Source organism: Anolis carolinensis, unplaced genomic scaffold, assembly GCF_035594765.1.
Source record: "Anolis carolinensis isolate JA03-04 unplaced genomic scaffold, rAnoCar3.1.pri scaffold_8, whole genome shotgun sequence".
NCBI classification, from domain to species: domain Eukaryota; kingdom Metazoa; phylum Chordata; class Lepidosauria; order Squamata; family Dactyloidae; genus Anolis; species Anolis carolinensis.
In genome coordinates, this window is record NW_026943819.1 from 22631189 (window position 1) to 22649163 (window position 17975).

At 40.7% G+C, this 17975-nt stretch overlaps 1 protein-coding gene across 11 annotated transcripts in view; it reads right to left on the reverse strand.

The window, feature by feature from the left end:
• The window catches only part of ntm (neurotrimin), a 1038813-nt gene that overhangs the window by 410847 nt on the left and 609991 nt on the right, over nt 1-17975 (reverse strand). For 8 of the 11 annotated variants that reach the window (XM_062961402.1, XM_062961406.1, XM_062961404.1 and 5 more), the window contains exon 2: nt 1512-1599. In XM_062961402.1, the coding sequence (XP_062817472.1) occupies nt 1512-1599 (88 nt within the window). Of the gene's footprint in view, nt 1-1511; nt 2135-17975 lie in introns of those variants that run through there. The other 3 variants (XM_062961408.1, XM_062961405.1, XM_062961407.1) reach the window with 3 other exon arrangements.

The window sequence follows — 17975 nt, forward strand, 5'->3', positions numbered from 1 at the left end:
GAAGGTCCAGGGTTTAGGATGGGAGAAAGAACTCTTGGCTGTTGAAGAACTTCAAAAGATAAGAGTTTTTTCTCACATCCTGGACCTTTCACAGCTATGTAAACCTCCCTTGTCTCGTTTCCAACAGACCTCACAACCTCTAAGGATTTTTTCATTTTTTGTGTGTGTCAGGAGCAACTTAAGAAACTGCAAGTCACTTCTGGTGTGAGAGAATTGGCGGTCTGCAAGGACGTTGCCCAGGGGAAGGGTTTAACTCACTGTGCCAATGACAGGAAAGCATGCTTCTGGAATATGGCCATACAGCCGGGAAAACTCACAACAACCCAGTGATCCTAGCCGAGCAACTTGAGAAACTGCAAGTCGCTTTCTGGTGTGAGAGCATTGGCTGTCTACAAGGATATTGCCCAGGGGATATTTTTGATGTTTTTACCATCCTTGTGGGAATCTTCTCTCATGCCCCTGCATGGAGCTGGAGCTGATAGAGAGAGCTTATCCACAAATTCTCCGGCTTGGATTTGAACCGGCATCCTTTAGGTCATCAACCCAACCTTCAAGTCAGCAGTCCTGCCACTGGGAATCTTCTCTCATGTCCCTGCATGGAGCTGGAGCTGATAGAGAAAGCTTAACCACAAATTCCCTGGCTTGGATTTGGACTGGCATCCTTCAGGTCAGCAACCCAACCTTCAAGTCAGCAGTCCTGCCGGCACAAGCGTTTAACCCACTGCGCCACTGGCCATGAAAGCTTTTGACAACACAATGGGCAAAACTCTTATATTGCTGGACCAGATTCGGAAACATGGGTCATAATTGGGAACAGCAAGGGATTTCTTGGGAATATATGACCTACTGACAGACCCCACCTGGACATGGAAAGCGCCTTAAATGTATATTTAAATGTATAATTATGTATATTCTTAATTTTATTGTCATTTTTAATCTTGATGGATTTTTAAATTTGATGAAAACTGGGTTTTTTTTATGTGTATGTTTATATTGTAAGCCGCCCTGAGTGTCTCCTGATGGGTGAGAAGGGCGGGGTAGAAGTGATGTAATAAAATAAATAAATTTCTGAACTCCAACAGGGAAGAGTTTTTTGTCTCCCACCCTGGACCTTCAAGTTTCCAAGAGACCTCACAACCTCTGAGGATGGCTGTCACAGATGTGGGCGAAACGCCAGGAGAGAATGCTTCCGTAAACTCACAGCACCGACAACACAAATAGATGCAATGGTGTGGGACTGGAGCAGGCATGGGCAAACTTCGGCCCTCCAGGTGTTTTGGACTTCAACTCCCACAATTCCTAACAGCCTGCCGGCTGTTAGGAATTGTGGGAGTTGAAGTCCAAAACACCTGGAGGGCCGAAGTTTGCCCATGCCTGCTCTAGAGTCTTGGCTGGAGGCAAAGTCAGCACAGAATCAGTCAGCAAATGCATGCCCCCCACTCTACCCCCTCCCAGGCTTCCCAGGCTTCCCAAACCCCATCCCTCCCTCCAAGGCGAGCCCACGTTCCTACCTGAGGGTGGCGCTCTCGCCTTGCCGGACGGTGACGTTGTCCATGGCCTTTGGAAAGGCGGCCTCTCCTCCGCCGCGCGCCGGCGCTCCTGCGGGCACAAGGAAGAGCAGCTTGAGAGACAGCACGGCCAGGCAGCGCCAGGGCAGCGCCACGCAGCCCGCCAGCCCCATCTCTCTCTCTGTATATCTATCTATCTATTCAAGGAGACACCTCAAAGTAAGGAGAGGAAGGCAGAGGGTGCTGTCCAAAGGGATGCCAGCCTGGAGAGTGGCATCCAAAGGAGAGGAAAGGAACAGGACCGGCTTCCCCAGTAGCCGCCAGACTTCCCAAACTCTCCAAAGAGGAAGGGGACGGAGACTCAGCAAGCGTTTATCCCAAGCCTAGTGGCTCCTCCAGCCCTCTCCGCCGTGTTGCTGTCTCTCCCGCCTCCTCCTCCTCCTCTTCTCCAGGCTCGGAGCATCCTGCGCCTCTGCTCTTGCTCCGACGCCGGGCTGCTTGCCTCGCCGGCGCGCAGCCCCCCGCCTTTGCCCCGACGCCGAGTCGGAGGAGTTGTCATGGCAGCAGCTCCATCACTGACCAACGCTTGGGCTCCCCGGCGCAGGCGTGCCAGCCCAAGAAGCACCGGCGTGGCCCATTCATCTCCACCAAGGACAACAGCGGGGAGGTTTCTTTTTATTTGGGGAGGGGGAGAGGCTCCTGCATTAACCCTTGCTGATCCTAGTTCCTTCCTTTCAGGTGGGGCCAGGAAGAGCATGGCTTCACCCTTGGAAAGCTGCCTTTTCATCATCATCTTCATTCCAGCTGTTTTATTTATTCACTTACTTACTGTGTTTTTACCCTGGTCTATCTCAACCCCAAAGTGGACCCAGAGCCTGGCTTCACCCTTGGAAAGCTGCCTTTTCATCATCATCTTCATTCCAGCTGTTTTATTTATTCACTTACTTACTGTGTTTTTACCCTGGTCTATCTCAACCCCAAAGTGGACCCAGAGCATGGCTTCATTTATTTACTTGCTTACTGTGTTTTTACCCTGGTCTATCTCAACCCCAAAATGGACCCAGAGCCTGGCTTCACCCTCGGAAAGCTGCCTTTCTCATCATCTTCCTTCCAGCTGTTTTATTTATTCACTTACTTACTGTGTTTTTACCCTGGTCTATCTCAACCCCAAAGTGGACCCAGAGCATGGCTTCATTTATTTACTTGCTTACTGTGTTTTTACCCTGGTCTATCTCAACCCCAAAGTGGACCCAGAGCATGGCTTCATTTATTTACTTGCTTACTGTGTTTTTACCCTGGTCTATCTCAACCCCAAAATGGACCCAGAGCCTGGCTTCACCCTCGGAAAGCTGCCTTTCTCATCATCTTCCTTCCAGCTGTTTTATTTATTCACTTACTTACTGTGTTTTTACCCTGGTCTATCTCAACCCCAAAGTGGACCCAGAGCATGGCTTCATTTATTTACTTGCTTACTGTGTTTTTACCCTGGTCTATCTCATCCCCGAAATGGACCCAGAGCATGGCTTCATTTATTTACTTGCTTACTGTGTTTTTACCCTGGTCTATCTCAACCCCAAAATGGACCCAGAGCCTGGCTTCACCCTCGGAAAGCTGCCTTTCTCATCATCTTCCTTCCAGCTGTTTTATTTATTTACTTACTTACTGTGTTTTTACAGTTTTTACAGTTTTTGGGTTGGACTAGATGGCCCATGAGGTCTCTTCCAACTTTACTATTCTATGATTCTATGATTCTATACCCTGGTCTATCTCAACCCCGAAGTGGACCCTGAGCATGGCTTCACCCTTGGAAAGCTGCCTTCCTCATCATCATCTTCATTCCAGCTGTTTTATTTACTTACTTACTTACTTACTGTGTTTTTACAGTTTTGGGTTGGACTAGATGGCCCATGAGGTCTCTTCCAACTCTACTATTCTATGATTCTATGACTCTTCATTCCAGCTGTTTTATTTATTTAACTTACTGTGTTTTTACCCCAGTCTATCTCAACCCCGAAGTGGACCCAGAGCATGGCTTCACCCTCGGAAAGCTGCCTTTCTCAGCATCATCTTCCTTCCAGCTGTTTTATTTATTTACTTACTTACTGTGTTTTTACAGTTTTTGGGTTGGACTAGATGGCCCATGAGGTCTCTTCCAACTCTACTATTCTATGATTCTATGACTCTTCCTTCCAGCTGTTTTATTTATTTAACTTACTGTGTTTTTACCCTGGTCTATCTCAACCCCGAAGTGGACCCAGGGCATGGCTTCACCTTTGGAAAGCTGCCTTTCTCATCATCATCTTCCTTCCAGCTGTTTTAAAATCATAAAAATCATATCAATACTTTAAACTGTTAAAACAAAACAAGGACTCAAAATCACAATCCAGGAGCCATTCCAATTGTGTTACCAATCCTTCAAGCTGCCTATCACACTATATTACTCTCCCAATGCTTCCACAGCCAGGTTTTATGTTTCTTTCTAAAGGTCAGGAGAGAGGGAGCTGATCTAATCTCACTGTGAAGGGAGTTCCATAGCCAAGGGGCCACCACTGAGAAGGCCCTGTCTCTCGTCCCCACCAACTGCACATGCGAAGAAGGCGGGACGGAGAGCAGGCCCTCCCCAGAAGACCTCAACCCACTTCTCCTGTGTCTCTAGCTGAGTCATAGCACAGTAAGAAACACACAAATATTATAAAAATTCTACAAGCATACATATTAAAATGCAGATAAGATACATTTCAAAGCATTTGTATAAAATACACATTGATCACACAGGACAGAGACCAAAGAACAGGAAATGAATTTAACATGAATTTCATGGTTGATGTAAATATCATCATCACCATCAGTTGCAAAACAATAGCTATTACAAGTCACACTGTAATATCAAGACTTAACATATATTGAAAAGTGTCAAGATGTCGTCCCTATTCTTTCTGATCCTGGGGACTTGGTATAAAAAGTCTCTGAACATATTGAGAGATGAGAGAAAAACTGATGGCGTAATGAAGAGATGTATGGATCTCCAAAATAAAATTGGAAATATCAGAAACTGTTTCTAGCCTTTTGAATCAATCCAGATGCATCTTTTTTTCTATCCAGTGGGGATACCGTTCTCCCTAAAAGCCACCTTATAGCCAGCTCACACACGGCAAGAGTTTAAGGACCATCCCTTGAATCGAGCATCAGTTGTCATGTCAATTTAGATCACAGCCTTACATTATCCTTTATCCACTATTTTGAGCCTCATTAAATTCTTCTTTTGCAGAAATGGGCTTGTTGAATGCGGCTTGTGTGAACCTCTGCTGCTGACAAACTTGAAATTACATGAGGCAACATAAGGTGAAATGAAAGACCTGCCGCCCATTCACACATGAAAGGCACCCATTGAAGGAGCTGTTGATAACAAGCAGACACTTTGCAATCAGATATTCCACTCAGAAGTGGATAACATTGCTGATTTCTCTTATTCCAACCACTTTACACGGTGGGAAACTGAGGCAACCACCTGTCCTGTAATAAGGTCAGTAGCCTGAGACTTCTGCACTAACCATGCCATCCTTTTTGACAGCCAGCTTTCTGATTCAGGGATTGTCTGCCGCCACAGAACATTTCTAGCTTGTCGCTTGAAAACATCCCATTTGTCTATAGGGAGAACGCTTCCACTCCCCCTCCTAGGTTCTTCAGTAACTGAATTATTATTTCTATATATAATCTCCTGCTAGGAGAAAGTGCTAGACATAAACAGCCCCTGGGGAATAAAACAGACTCCTTTAGCTCAACGGGAGAATGGCACAGACAAGTGGCATGAGAATATCCGCTCTGCATATCATTCTTTAAACAGGTTTGCCAAGCTCTGCGACTTCCCAATACCATTAAAACAGTCTTTGATGAGTCTCTCTTTCTCCCTCTTTCTCTCTTACACACATTCATGCATTAAACCAGTGTTTCCAAAACTCTGGTTTCCCAGATGTTCTTTGACTACAACTCTCTGAACATTGCTCATGTTTCCTGGGTCTTCTGAGAACCATTGCACTAAATAAAGACTGTAAATAAAGACCAGTTCAGTTCACATCAAAAAAAGAATTACCTATTTGTGTGTCATCCAAGGCTATTCACATATTTACATTAACTCAGGCATAAGCCCTATTGAACTCAAGAAGAAGAAGAGCCTGCTGTATCAAACCAAAATTAGTTAAAGCCTTTGACTGTGTGGATCATAATACACTGTGGCAAGTTTTTGGTGGTATGGGGATACCAAGTTACCTTGTCTGTCTCCTAGAGAATCTGTATAATGACCAAGTCACAATAGATCATGGAACAGCAGACTGGTTCAAGATTGGGAAAGGAGTATGGCAGGGCTGTATACTCTCACCTGACCTATTCAGATTATATGCAGAACACATCATGCGACGTGCAGGTCTGGATGAATCCAAGACTGGAAATAAAATTGCTGGAAGAAATATTAACAACCTCAGATATGCAGATGATACTACTTTGATGGCTGAAAGCGAGGAGGAGCTGAGGAAAGTGAAAGGTGAAAGGTGAAAGAAAAACAGTGCAAAAGCTGGGTTGCAGTTAAACACCACGAAAACCAAGATGATGGCAACTAGACTGATTGATAACTGGCAAAGAGACACAGACTGCAGCCAGGAAATCAGAAGATGTTTACTTTTTGGGAGGAGAGCAATTGCCAATCTCAAGTAGACATATCACACTGACATCAAAAAATCCACATAGTTCAAGTAATAGTATTCCCCGTAGTAACCTATGGATGCGAGAGCTGGACCATAAGGAAGGCAGAGCAAAGGAAGATAGACGCTTTTGAACTGTGATGTTGGAGGAAAATTCTGAGTGCAAAAAGATCCAACCAGTCCATACTCTAAGAAATAAAGCCTGACTGCAAACTGGAGGGAAGGATATCAGAGACAAAGATGAAATACTCTGGCGACATCATGATAAGACAGGAAAGCTTGGAGAAGACAATGATGCTGGGGAAAATGGAAGGTGAAAGGAAGAGGGGCCGACCAAGAGTAAGGTGGATGGATGTTATCCTTGAAGTGACTGTTTTTGGAGCTGGGGGTGGTGATAGTCAACAGGGAGCTCTAGCTTGTCCTGGTTCATGAGGTCATGAAGAGTCAGAAGCGACTGAACAAATAAACAACAACATATTCCAGGAATATGGTCTCCAAGAGGAATGCAACTCCCAGCATTCCTCATGACTAATAGAAGTTACAATCAAACAACCTCAAGAGTGCCTCACATTGGCCACCTCCCATTTCTGCTAATAGTGAATAGTCCAAATTTAGAGAATTCTGTAGCCAACGTTTATACCAGCCACCTGCAAGTATCAACATGAAACACAGAGATTTGTTCTCAGCACCAAGTGTTTAGGTACATTCCCCTGATCACAACCTAGAAAAGCCACTTTTCAAATTACAGGTCCCTAAATCTTCTAGCTGGCATAGTCACTTGCTTTTCCAAGCTCTGCTACAAAAATTTAGATTTCATTCCATAACTATCCCCAGATACAAATATATTTTGATCCTGGTTTTACTAACTTAGGTCTCTCATTGAAAACAATACATCTTCAAAGGGCTAGACTGTAACCCAGAATATATGAAGTGAGTTGGTGGAGTTAAGTATCCTGGGTTTCTACTATTTGTGGTATCTGAGAAAGCCACTTTTGGCCTTAGGCCCAAGCAAAAGGAGACATAATCCTATGCTGATGGGATGAGTTAAACTGGTTCCTCTCTCTGGGGCCATAGGCCAATAATTGGAAATGGCCCTCTGAGAATAAGTAAATTTTCTGGCACCCCAGATCTTGATTTCCTTCTGCTTCCATGGAAAAATGGAAGATTTAGGGAACACATGTATTTTTCTCTGCACCTAACAATCACTAATTCATTCCACGTAGGGCACCTGCTGGCTATTAGATATTGCCACCTTATTAAAAATTGCTACCAACATGAGTTGGATTCCAAACTAGTGACCTAGATGTGAAAGGATCCATAGCCCCATTACTAATCCCCTGAGTCATCCAATATTCTGTAAACTATTATTTAATTCACTAACTGTGCTGTTTAATCTCAAGCATTCTGAGATCTGCCAGACACTCTATAAAATAATAAAGCTTTATTATTATTGCTTGTGCTGATGGGTCACAAGAGGAGGGGATTTCTTTCCAAGCCTGTTTATTTCCTCACTTTCCAATCTCTTTTTAAGATTACTGAGTGCATGGCTTTAGCACTTGTGAAAGAATGTGGATTAAGAGCCTCGAAGAATAAAGCACCGCAATGGGTTTTGGGGAGAGGGGGTGTGTGTGTGTGCCACAGTTTCTCCTGATGGAGAGGAAGGAAAAATTGAGAGCCACACGGTCCAGTGGTTATGGGCACAATTGTAAAGTAATCATTCCCTTCTGGAGGGAAATGCTCCAGTATATCATATCCCTGAACATTTCAAAGAGGAGAAATGAATGTTCCAAAGATCAGTATCTGAGACCATCACCCACCCAACACTCATATTCTATTACCCATAGTTGAAAGCTTTCTCTGCCATAGTTCATGTGCAATACTAAACCATCTTTTACCATCATGAGAACAAGCAGCAGCAAGCTTTGTGCATGTGCTCTGCCCCTTCTCCTCCTTTAGCATAGATCCTGCTTCCTTTTGAGATTAGCAAATGATTCTCATGATATCTATGTATTTATACATATAAATGAAATCTGAATTCTGATGAAAATAAACTATGGTGTATTACAACAAGCCATATAAGCCATGGTTTGTTAGGTTATGGTGATAAAACCAGCTGTGTTCAAATACAGAACAGAAGCAAACACTTCTAAACTCTTCCTTCAGACAACATGTAAAGATAGACTTCCTGAGCCCAATGTTGTAACTTATCCAATCTGTCGGCTCTAGATTGCGGGTACATGAGAGAAGTCTCCCATTGAACACATCCAGGTGTCCCCTGGGCAATGTCTCTGTAGACGGCCAATTCTCTCACACCAGAAGCGACTTGCACTATGTTCTCAAGTCGCTTCTGACATGATAAAAAAATCACAATAAAATAAAAGTAAACATTGTGTGCCTTCAAGTCATTTCCAACTTATGGTGACCCAAAGGTGAAACAATTTTTGGAACAATTTGTTCAGCAGCAGTTTGCCTCGCTACCTTCCAAGACTAAAAGTATAGGCTTCCATGACTAAGCAACAGTTCAAACCCTGGACTCCAGAATAAGAGTTCAATATAATCAAATCACTATACCAGACGGGCTCTCATTTAAATACGAGAAAGAGAGAAAGATGATGTCTACCTCCATCAGGTAGTCAGAGATGTTCTTGAAACATGACATAGTTCCTGGTGACTGCTTCACTTGAAATTGATCTCTTTTTTAAAAAAAAAACAGAGATTTTCTCCCTGTTCTTTTTCCTATAACTGGCAATTGGCTAAACTCACACCCTGAAGTAATCTGGAATGAGATATCTGATTAGTAGGATCAGTGCAGAATTCTGTACTTCCTTTTGCCCTTTCCTAGTGTCCTGCATCATTTAGTGAAATGGAATTCCAGGTGCTACATTATTGGAAAGACTCTGTAATGCTGCAGTAGAGTATGACTTGTACATGAATAAGGTCCCAACCTCAACCCCAGACACCTCTGCTTTCCTGGGCACAGCAAACTTTCTCGCTCCAGGCCCCAATCTGTCACTGCCATTCAGACCTTATGGGTTAGTATATTTGTCTGCCTGAATAGGTAGTGAGGCAGTTTTTAATATTCCAACTTTATGTGGAACATGGCATTGGTGGGATTGAAACGCTGAAGTTCCTGCCTCAGAGCAAGAGGGCTTAGGGATTCTATTATACCTTAGAGGCCTATCATTCAGTATTAACTTCCCCTTGTGTCTCCATCTTCCCATTGCTATGCTCCCGGTTACTGGAAGCTCTTTAAGACAAGGGGAAACAGTAATGAGGTACATAAAGTATGAGCTTTATTGATTGTGTCTGCAGTGCAGCACTAAGTGTACTCTCAGAGTCCCTGATCAGCAACAAAGAGACGACGGGTTCTCTTGTTGGCTGGTTTCTTGGTTGCTTTTGAACCCTGATCTGAACCCATTGTGAAGTGGTAGCCTTATGCGTTTTCTCCATTTTCCCCATACTATCCATTTTTAAAATGAAAGCCTTCCCTCATGGAGTTCTGTGTCCTCTGCTCCAACTACTCGACTTTGACATGGGACTATAATTTTTTAAAACTGCATTTTTATCAGAGTTTAATGGTGAAGCATGAATTATGAGAATTGCAACCATGCAGAAAATATCTACATATGACAGCATGCACCTTGCCTTTCCTCCAAGGAGCTCAGCACAACCCATCTCCATTTCTCTACTGCTTTCTCCTCACAAAAACAGAGTAAGGTAGAAAGAGAGTGACTTGACACTCAGTTGACCACTCACGGTGAGCATTGCAAGGCTTCTTCCAGGCAATTATTTATGCAGGAATTTCTATCTATATATATAAATGAGTGATGGCATCACGGCGACCCACAAAACAACAAAACTACAGGCCCCCCAACCTCGAAATTTGACAACACAACCCATCATCCATGCCTCTAGGTTGATACAACAAAAAGAAAAGAAAAATAAAGTCCTACTTAGAGGGAGAGCAATAATTGTTTTTATCCAATTGCTGCCACTTAGAAGGCTAAGCTCCCCCCACTTGGTCTCCTAGCAACCCACTCAGCCCAGTGTTAATAAAAGAATAAAAAATAAAATAAATACAAATAATAAAATAAAAATAATTAAAAACACTAAAAAAATTAATACAATAAAATACTATAACAAAATAACTAAAAATGATACAACAAAATAATAAAATATAATAAATAAAAAGGATAAGTTACAATAAAATTAATTAAACAAAATACAAATAACGTCAAATTAAAAATTCCACAACAACTTTTAACCAATACCACCACCACTTTGCCACAGAAACGCGTGGCTGGGCACAGCTAGTATAATATAATATAACAATATAGATATAATTTTTTGTGTGAGAGCGTCCAAAGTAGTCAAGATTGGTTTCTTTAAAGTAAACACAATGGGATATTATACAACTTGGACTAGAGGACTGGATTATATGTTCCAGCACTAATACTGAAGTTTGATATCACTTGGGCAACCCAGCGCTGGTTCAGTCTACAAAGAGGCAAAGCCACACTAGTTTACAGAGTTACCAATTCAACAGTAACATTATATTCACCGAAATTTCAGGACCAACATCTGAGACCAGAAGGTGGACCCTTGTGATAAAATGGAACAAGCAAAGATGGGAAGTGTGGTGGTGTTGCCTTGAAAGAAAAGAAAGCATTTAATGAAAAGGAAAATGGCTTATTGCAGGACGAGCCAGCACTTCATTTAAATTGTTAAAATAAGGAAGCGATCAAGATGATTGGGGGTTAAAAAGTGTTCAACTGTTTCCTTTGAAGCCAAGAAGGAGAGCAATCTGACAATGGGGGAAGAATGGGGTATATTTTTCTTTGCAGCTTCCACAAAACCAATGGCTAAGGCACATTGTTTTTTATTGTACACTAAAATGTATTTACCCCTAGTATGGACAAGGTATTCAGAAGCCAAAACACAGTTTCTAACCATTTTCATTTTCTTCAACTTTGAGTCAACCTGAAGCTTGGTTTGAGATTAGAGCGACATCATACAGTAAATAGTGTTTTATTTGTGCCTAGGGAGAATTTCTAACACTGCTTACAGACTGGTGTGATAATCTCCCTGGGAGCTAACAACGCTAACTTGCTATTGGCTAAAACAGATCTGATAGGCCACACTCATCCCAACAGTCGGAGCCCAAATTCTTTTTGAATTACATGTTTTCTTTTTCTCCAAAAGAGGGGAAAGTATTCTAAACTCTTCTCTGAAAATCATGCATGCTCTTTGATAGCTTCATTCAGTTTAATGCACACGCCTCACCTGATGGTGCCAAGCTTTTTGCTCCACTCCCCTGACTCTCTCCCTCCCACCCCTTCCCTCCTTTTTTGCATCTGTATCATGTATACATAAATCAGCTTGTCACAGCTTGTCTTGTCCCTGACAGCTGTAATTGCTTCAGGTTTTAAAAATATCTATAGACAATAAACACAATAAACATGCTCCCCCAACACACGCACACAGACACTCTCTTACAAGAAGGAGGAGGAAAGAGGGTGAGAAAGAAGAAATCCAGAGGCCTCTAAATTATACAGTAGCTCCAGGAGAGAAGACGCCAACAGCTGAGTCCAGCTGTGAAGGTGAAGCAGCGAGGAGTGAGAAATCCTCTCATGTCCTCTGGTGGATAAGCATAAGAAATCTGTATTTATTTCATATACATTGCTTAAAAAGAAAATGAAAATCTTTCAAAATAACGAAGGCCTCTGGCAGAGCACAGATGTGAGGCTTGGGGTTTGGTACCCAATTCAAATGAGGAAAAATATATTTCAATCTTTTCTATTTACTCTAGAGCAATCTCATAGTGAATTAAACGGAACTATCCTTTGCTATGGTAAGCAGGCATCTTCCTTTTTCCTAACAAGACTAAAGGCCCCCTCTCCTGGCAGACAACACAAATAGATTGACCAGCATTGCAGGCAGACATCGGTTTTGATTTCATTCAACACACACCTGAAGGAGAAACAGCATTTTTATCTTTGGGTGTTTTAAAAAAATCTCTTCATGTAATAACCTCAGTTAGCTTAACATGGTCAGGCCTAAGTGTTTGACTGTCCAAAACAGGGCATAAGGTCTTTCCCCATCCTCTGTTTTTGGAATATGGTATATCCTATGATAATTCACTCTTAAAATATTGGCAATTATTTATAATATCCGGGTTCACTCGCCCAGGCCTTCTTACACGCTGCTCTTTTCTTACTTTGCTAAAGGCTGTGATCCATTAGTTAGAATTTGAATCATTTATTTTACAGTGGCCTCTTTGCTATTTTAAAAACCCAAAAGACGGCTGGTTTTAAAAACTCAAAGACTGTTAAAGTTATACGATGGAGAGGAATGATTTTTTGTCTTAATAAGGCGTGGGGCTTCTCTGGATGGTAGTTAACATCACATCATCATCTGATATGCCCCACTGGGAAGTATGTGGACTCCATAACTTACAACCTGTGGGTCCCCAGATGTTTTGGCCTTCTACTCCCAGAAATCCTAACAGCTGGTAAACTGGTTGGGATTTCTGAGAGTTGTAGGCCAAAACATCTGGGGACCCAAAGGTTGAGAACAACTGACTTACAACATCAAGTCTTCTGCTTTCCTTCCTGACCTCTCCCCGATGAAACATCTTTCCTGATGAAGTGTTCCAAAGATTCCACAAATCTGCAAACTTTTTTCACCTTACCAGTTGACTTAAAGACAGCTCCCTCTATTTCATTACTTTCAACTATTCAAAATGTTGTGAGTGAGATGATATTTTGTGCAATGCATGTTTAAACTCAGAGTGCACCTGTATATTTTTGCATAAATGCACAATAAAGCCAGCATGGTGTAGTGTTTGACCCACAGCTTCGGAGACCAGGGTTCAAATCTCCACTTAGACATGGAAACCTAATGGATCACACTGGGCAAGTTACACTCTCTAAGCTTTGGAAGAAGACAAAGAAACTCCCCCTCAACAAATCTTACTTAGAAAATCCTGTGATAAGTCAGAAATGCTTTGAAATGCTTTGAAGACAGATAACAATAACAAAACCAACAACTAAAGTCATGGTAAGGTGCCTCTGGCCTTCCAGACATTGTTGGACAATCCCTATTGTCCCTAAGGGTTGGGAGGGATAACTAATACTCCATAAGACAGGAGCAGAATCCAAAACAATCTTAACAGATTAGAGAGATGATTGGCCAAAACTAATAAAATGAAGTTCAACAGGGACAAATGCAAGATACTCCACTTAGGCAGAAAAAATGAAATGCAAAGATACAGAATGGGGGACGCCTGGCTCGACATCAGTACGTGTGAAAAAGACCTTGGAATCCTCGTGGGGAAGAAGGTGAACATGAGCCAACAATGTGATGCAACAGCAAAAAAAAAAAATCCAATGGGATTTTTGCCTGAATAAATAGGAGTCTAGTGTCTGAATACAGGGAAGTCATGCAACCTCTCTATTCTGCCTTGGTCAGACCACACCTGAAATAATGTATCCAATTCTGGGCACCACAATTGAAGGGAGATGTTGACAAGCTGGAATGTGTTAACTAAAATGATCAAGGGTCTAGAGAACAAGCCCTATGAGGAGTGGTTTAAAGAGCTGGACATGTTTAGTCTGCAGAAGAAAAAGATGAGGGGAGAGATGATGGCCATGAATAAATATGTGAGGGGAAGTCATAGGGAGAAGGGAGCAAGCTTGCTCTGGAGACTAGGACATGGAACAACAGCTTCAAACTACAGAAAAGGAGATTTCATCTGAACATTAGGAAAAACTTCCTCACTGTGAGAGAGAGCTGTTCAGGAGTGGAACTCTCTGCCTTGGAGTGTAGTGAAGGCTCCTTCTTTGGAGGCTTTTCAGCAGAGCCTGGATGGCCATCTGTCGGGGATGCTTTGAATGTGATTTTCCTGCATCTTGGCAGAATGGGATTGGACTGGATGGTCCACGAGGTCTCTTCCAACTCTATGATTCTATGATTCTAAGCTTTGCACATGCTTTGAGCCTCACCAAAACTAAGTCTCAGAAGCATATTTGGAAATTAACTACTTTCATGTTTGAACAGACTGCCAGAAATCAATGGTGAATTCAGAGCTGGCTAAGGCTGCTTCCAAAAGAATAGCAAGAAAAACTTCAAGTGAAGAGGCATGCATCTATTCCATTTCGTCCTCCTTAAAAAAGAAATGCTGATTTGAAAAGAGCTAGAAGCAAAAAGGAAAACATAGGAAACCTACAAATAATCTTTAAAAAAAATTAAAATTTAATCTGTAAAATTTTGTCATGAAACCAAGATGATCATAGTACAAAAGACTTGCCATGAATCAGTTTGGACAACTGCAGAGGAAAAAGGGTCTTAGAGTGCAAATACACTTACTTTCTAATGCAGTTTGACATCACTTTCATTCTCATGGCTCAATGCTATGAAATAATGTGCCTGCTTTAAGTCCCAGCATTGGTATAACAGCAAGGTTGTTAGAAATTGGTATGGAAAGTGTTAAATTCTTTATTCAAGAAATAAAGACACAGAAAGCAGAGGGGTGAGAGGAGTGTGTTTATGTGTGCATGTGTGTGAAAACAGCCCCCAAATCACAAGACTTTAAAGGGCAAGCGGAATGATCCTTTTTATGGCTAAGCACCCAATATAAAATACAGGCATAAGAGGGATCGGTAGTGGCAAAGTCCCAGCTAGGCTTTAGGGGAAGACTCCCAAATGCACAGTTAATTCAAATTTAATAGGGCAGTTACTGTAAGTTTAAATAAATGCCATTTAAATATTAACAGCATCTTTACTGGGGGATTAACGGAGCTTCATGTATTGTTTTTAAATCCAATAAATTTGCTCATAATCAGTGTTGCTTTTCTTGGGAAACAATAGCCTATCTATTTACCTACCTACCTACCTACCTACCTAAACACAGAAAGATTGTTTTGAAAATGGCAAAAGAATTCTGGTAGGTTTAAATAGTGGTCGTTTCTTGGATGGAAGTAGGGAAGGCTAAATAGTTGCTAAAACCAAGCGAGCACTAGATTTCAAGGGGAATTGTATGATGTTATGAGTAAGAACTTGCCTTTGAAATTTCAATAGGACTGGGATTTGCAAATGAAAATTTTCTGTTAGACTGCCTTACTGCTATGAACAGACTCATCAATAAAAATGGAAGGAAAGAAATTGCAATAATAAGGCAACCGTTGTGACTCATGCATGCACAATAATGGCAAGTCCATTCCAACAAAGTTACGCTTACAAAAAAAAAGTCCCTCAAAATAAGAATGACAAAGGGACACCACTTCAGTTGCCAAAGGCTTCTCTGTGTCAATCTCTGCAAAATGTTGCAATGCTCTGCTTCAAACACAATGGGAAAATTTAGTTAAAAATATGACAGGGTCCCTATTCTGAAACCAATCATTATAATAATATGCTTTATTTATATTCTGCTCTATCTCTCCGAGGGGACTCAGAGCGGATTACAGAATACATATATGGCAAACATTCAATGCTGTTATGCAATTGCCTTCCTGAGCAAATTTGCCAGCATGTTTTTCAGTGCCTTTTACCTCCCCGCCATGACAGTACCTATTGATCTACTCACATTGCTGTTTTCAAACTGCTAGGTAAGTAGAAGCTAGGGCTGAGAGCGAGAGCTCACCCCAACCCACGGCTTGAACTGTCAACCTTCCGGTCAGCAAGATTTTCTATAGCTGGCGGTTTAACCCGCTGTGCTAGCTGTGGCCCCATTAAAAGAGATAGAGAAGGGGGAAGAAAAAGAGAAGTATGTAGAACCAACATCCATTCTTGGCTTCTTAGAGCATGCTCTGGGTAATACCACAAGTAATGCGAGGTTTTAACTAGGGGGATTCACAAAGTTCATGCTCCTGTGGAATAACCACAGATCTTTCTGATAGAGGTTTAAAATAAGATGGAATATCCTTTCTTTGATGAAGAAGTGTTCACTTATCTGACATGTTGAAATGTTTGCCCTGAATTTCCTTGAGAATTCTCCATGAGTTGAATAATTCTCCTGGAAATATTTTTGTCCTCAACTTACCCCTGGCCAAGAAGAAATGTGTTTTGGGAATTGTGTTTTCCATTTATTCAATACATTAAGAAGCATGAAGAGTCTGGAAATCTGTGAGAAAGACAAGCCACTGCTGAGGTCAGATCAAACTCTCAAAAGGGACACTGACCTCTGTATATCGAGGAATTCCAATCACTGGAAGACTGGGGTTTGCAATCTTAATTACTTTCATCTGGAAAAATCAATCTGAAATTATATTTTATTTGTTTTAGTTTTTCTTTTTTCTTTATTCAGATTACATTGGTCACACATTTTGGTGCCTCAAACATTAACCCTACTTTTGGACATATATTGACCTTCTGATTCCAATAATGGGCACCAGATTTCCCCCATCAGCTCTAGTTTTTACATCATATGTCATTTTCCAGTCTTATTTATTTATTTTATTTGCTACATTTATATACCCCCCTTCTCACACCGAAGGGGCCTCAGAGCGGCTTACAAATTAAATTTACATACAATATTATATTATTAGAATAGTACAATACTGGTAATAAATTACTATATTGTACTGTATCAATATATGGTAATATTATTACAGGAGTAATATTACATGTAAAATATAACATATAATTAATATTATTATATTGTATTATTAGTATATCATATTACAATATAATATTATGAATATTATATGTATATACAATATGTTATAATTATTATATATTATTGTAAATTATATTTTAAAATTAAATTATATATATATATATGTCTTCATGTATTCACTCTTAAAAAAGCATGATAACCATATCTAAGAAGCTAGTGTTGATGTGGTCTATCCAATGCAATTTTCTGAATCAGAATCACAAATAACCTCAGAAACAAGCCTAAAAAATATATTGTAATATTATTAGTAACATTACATGTAAAATATAATATATAATTAATATTATTATATTGTATTATTGTTATATCGTATAACAATATAATATTATGAATATTATATGTATATACAATATGTTATAATTACAGTAGAGTCTTACTTATCCAAGCTAAACGGGCCGGCAGAAGCTTGGATAAGCGAATATCTTGGATAATAACGAGGGATTAAGGAAAAGCCTATTAAACATCAAATTAGGTTATGATTTTACAAATTAAGCACCAAAACATCATGTTATACAACAAATTTGACAGAAAAAGCAGTTCAATACAAAGTAATGTTATGTTGTAATTACTGTATTTACGAATTTAGCACCAAAATATCACGATATATTGAAAACATGGACTACAAAAATGGCTTGGATAATCCAGAAACTTGGATAAGTGAGGCTTGGATAAGTGAGACTCTACTGTATTATATATTACTAGCTGTGCCCAGCCACGCGTTGCTGTGGCGAAGTATGGTGGTATGGGAAATAAAGTATTGAGGAATTGGTGGTACAGTAGAGTCTCACTTATCCAACACTCGCTTATCCAACGTTCTGGATTATCCAACGCATTTTTGTAGTCAATGTTTTCAATATATCATGATATTTTGGTGCTAAATTAGTAAATACAGTAATTACAACATAACATTACTGCTTATTGAACTACTTTTTCTGTCAAATTTGTTGTATAACATGATGTTTTGGTGCTTAATTTGTAAAATCATAACCCATTTTGATGTTTAATAGGCTTTTTCTTAATCTCTCCTTATTATCCAGCATATTCGCTTATCCAACATTCTGCCGGCCCATTTATGTTGGATAAGTGAGACTCTACTGT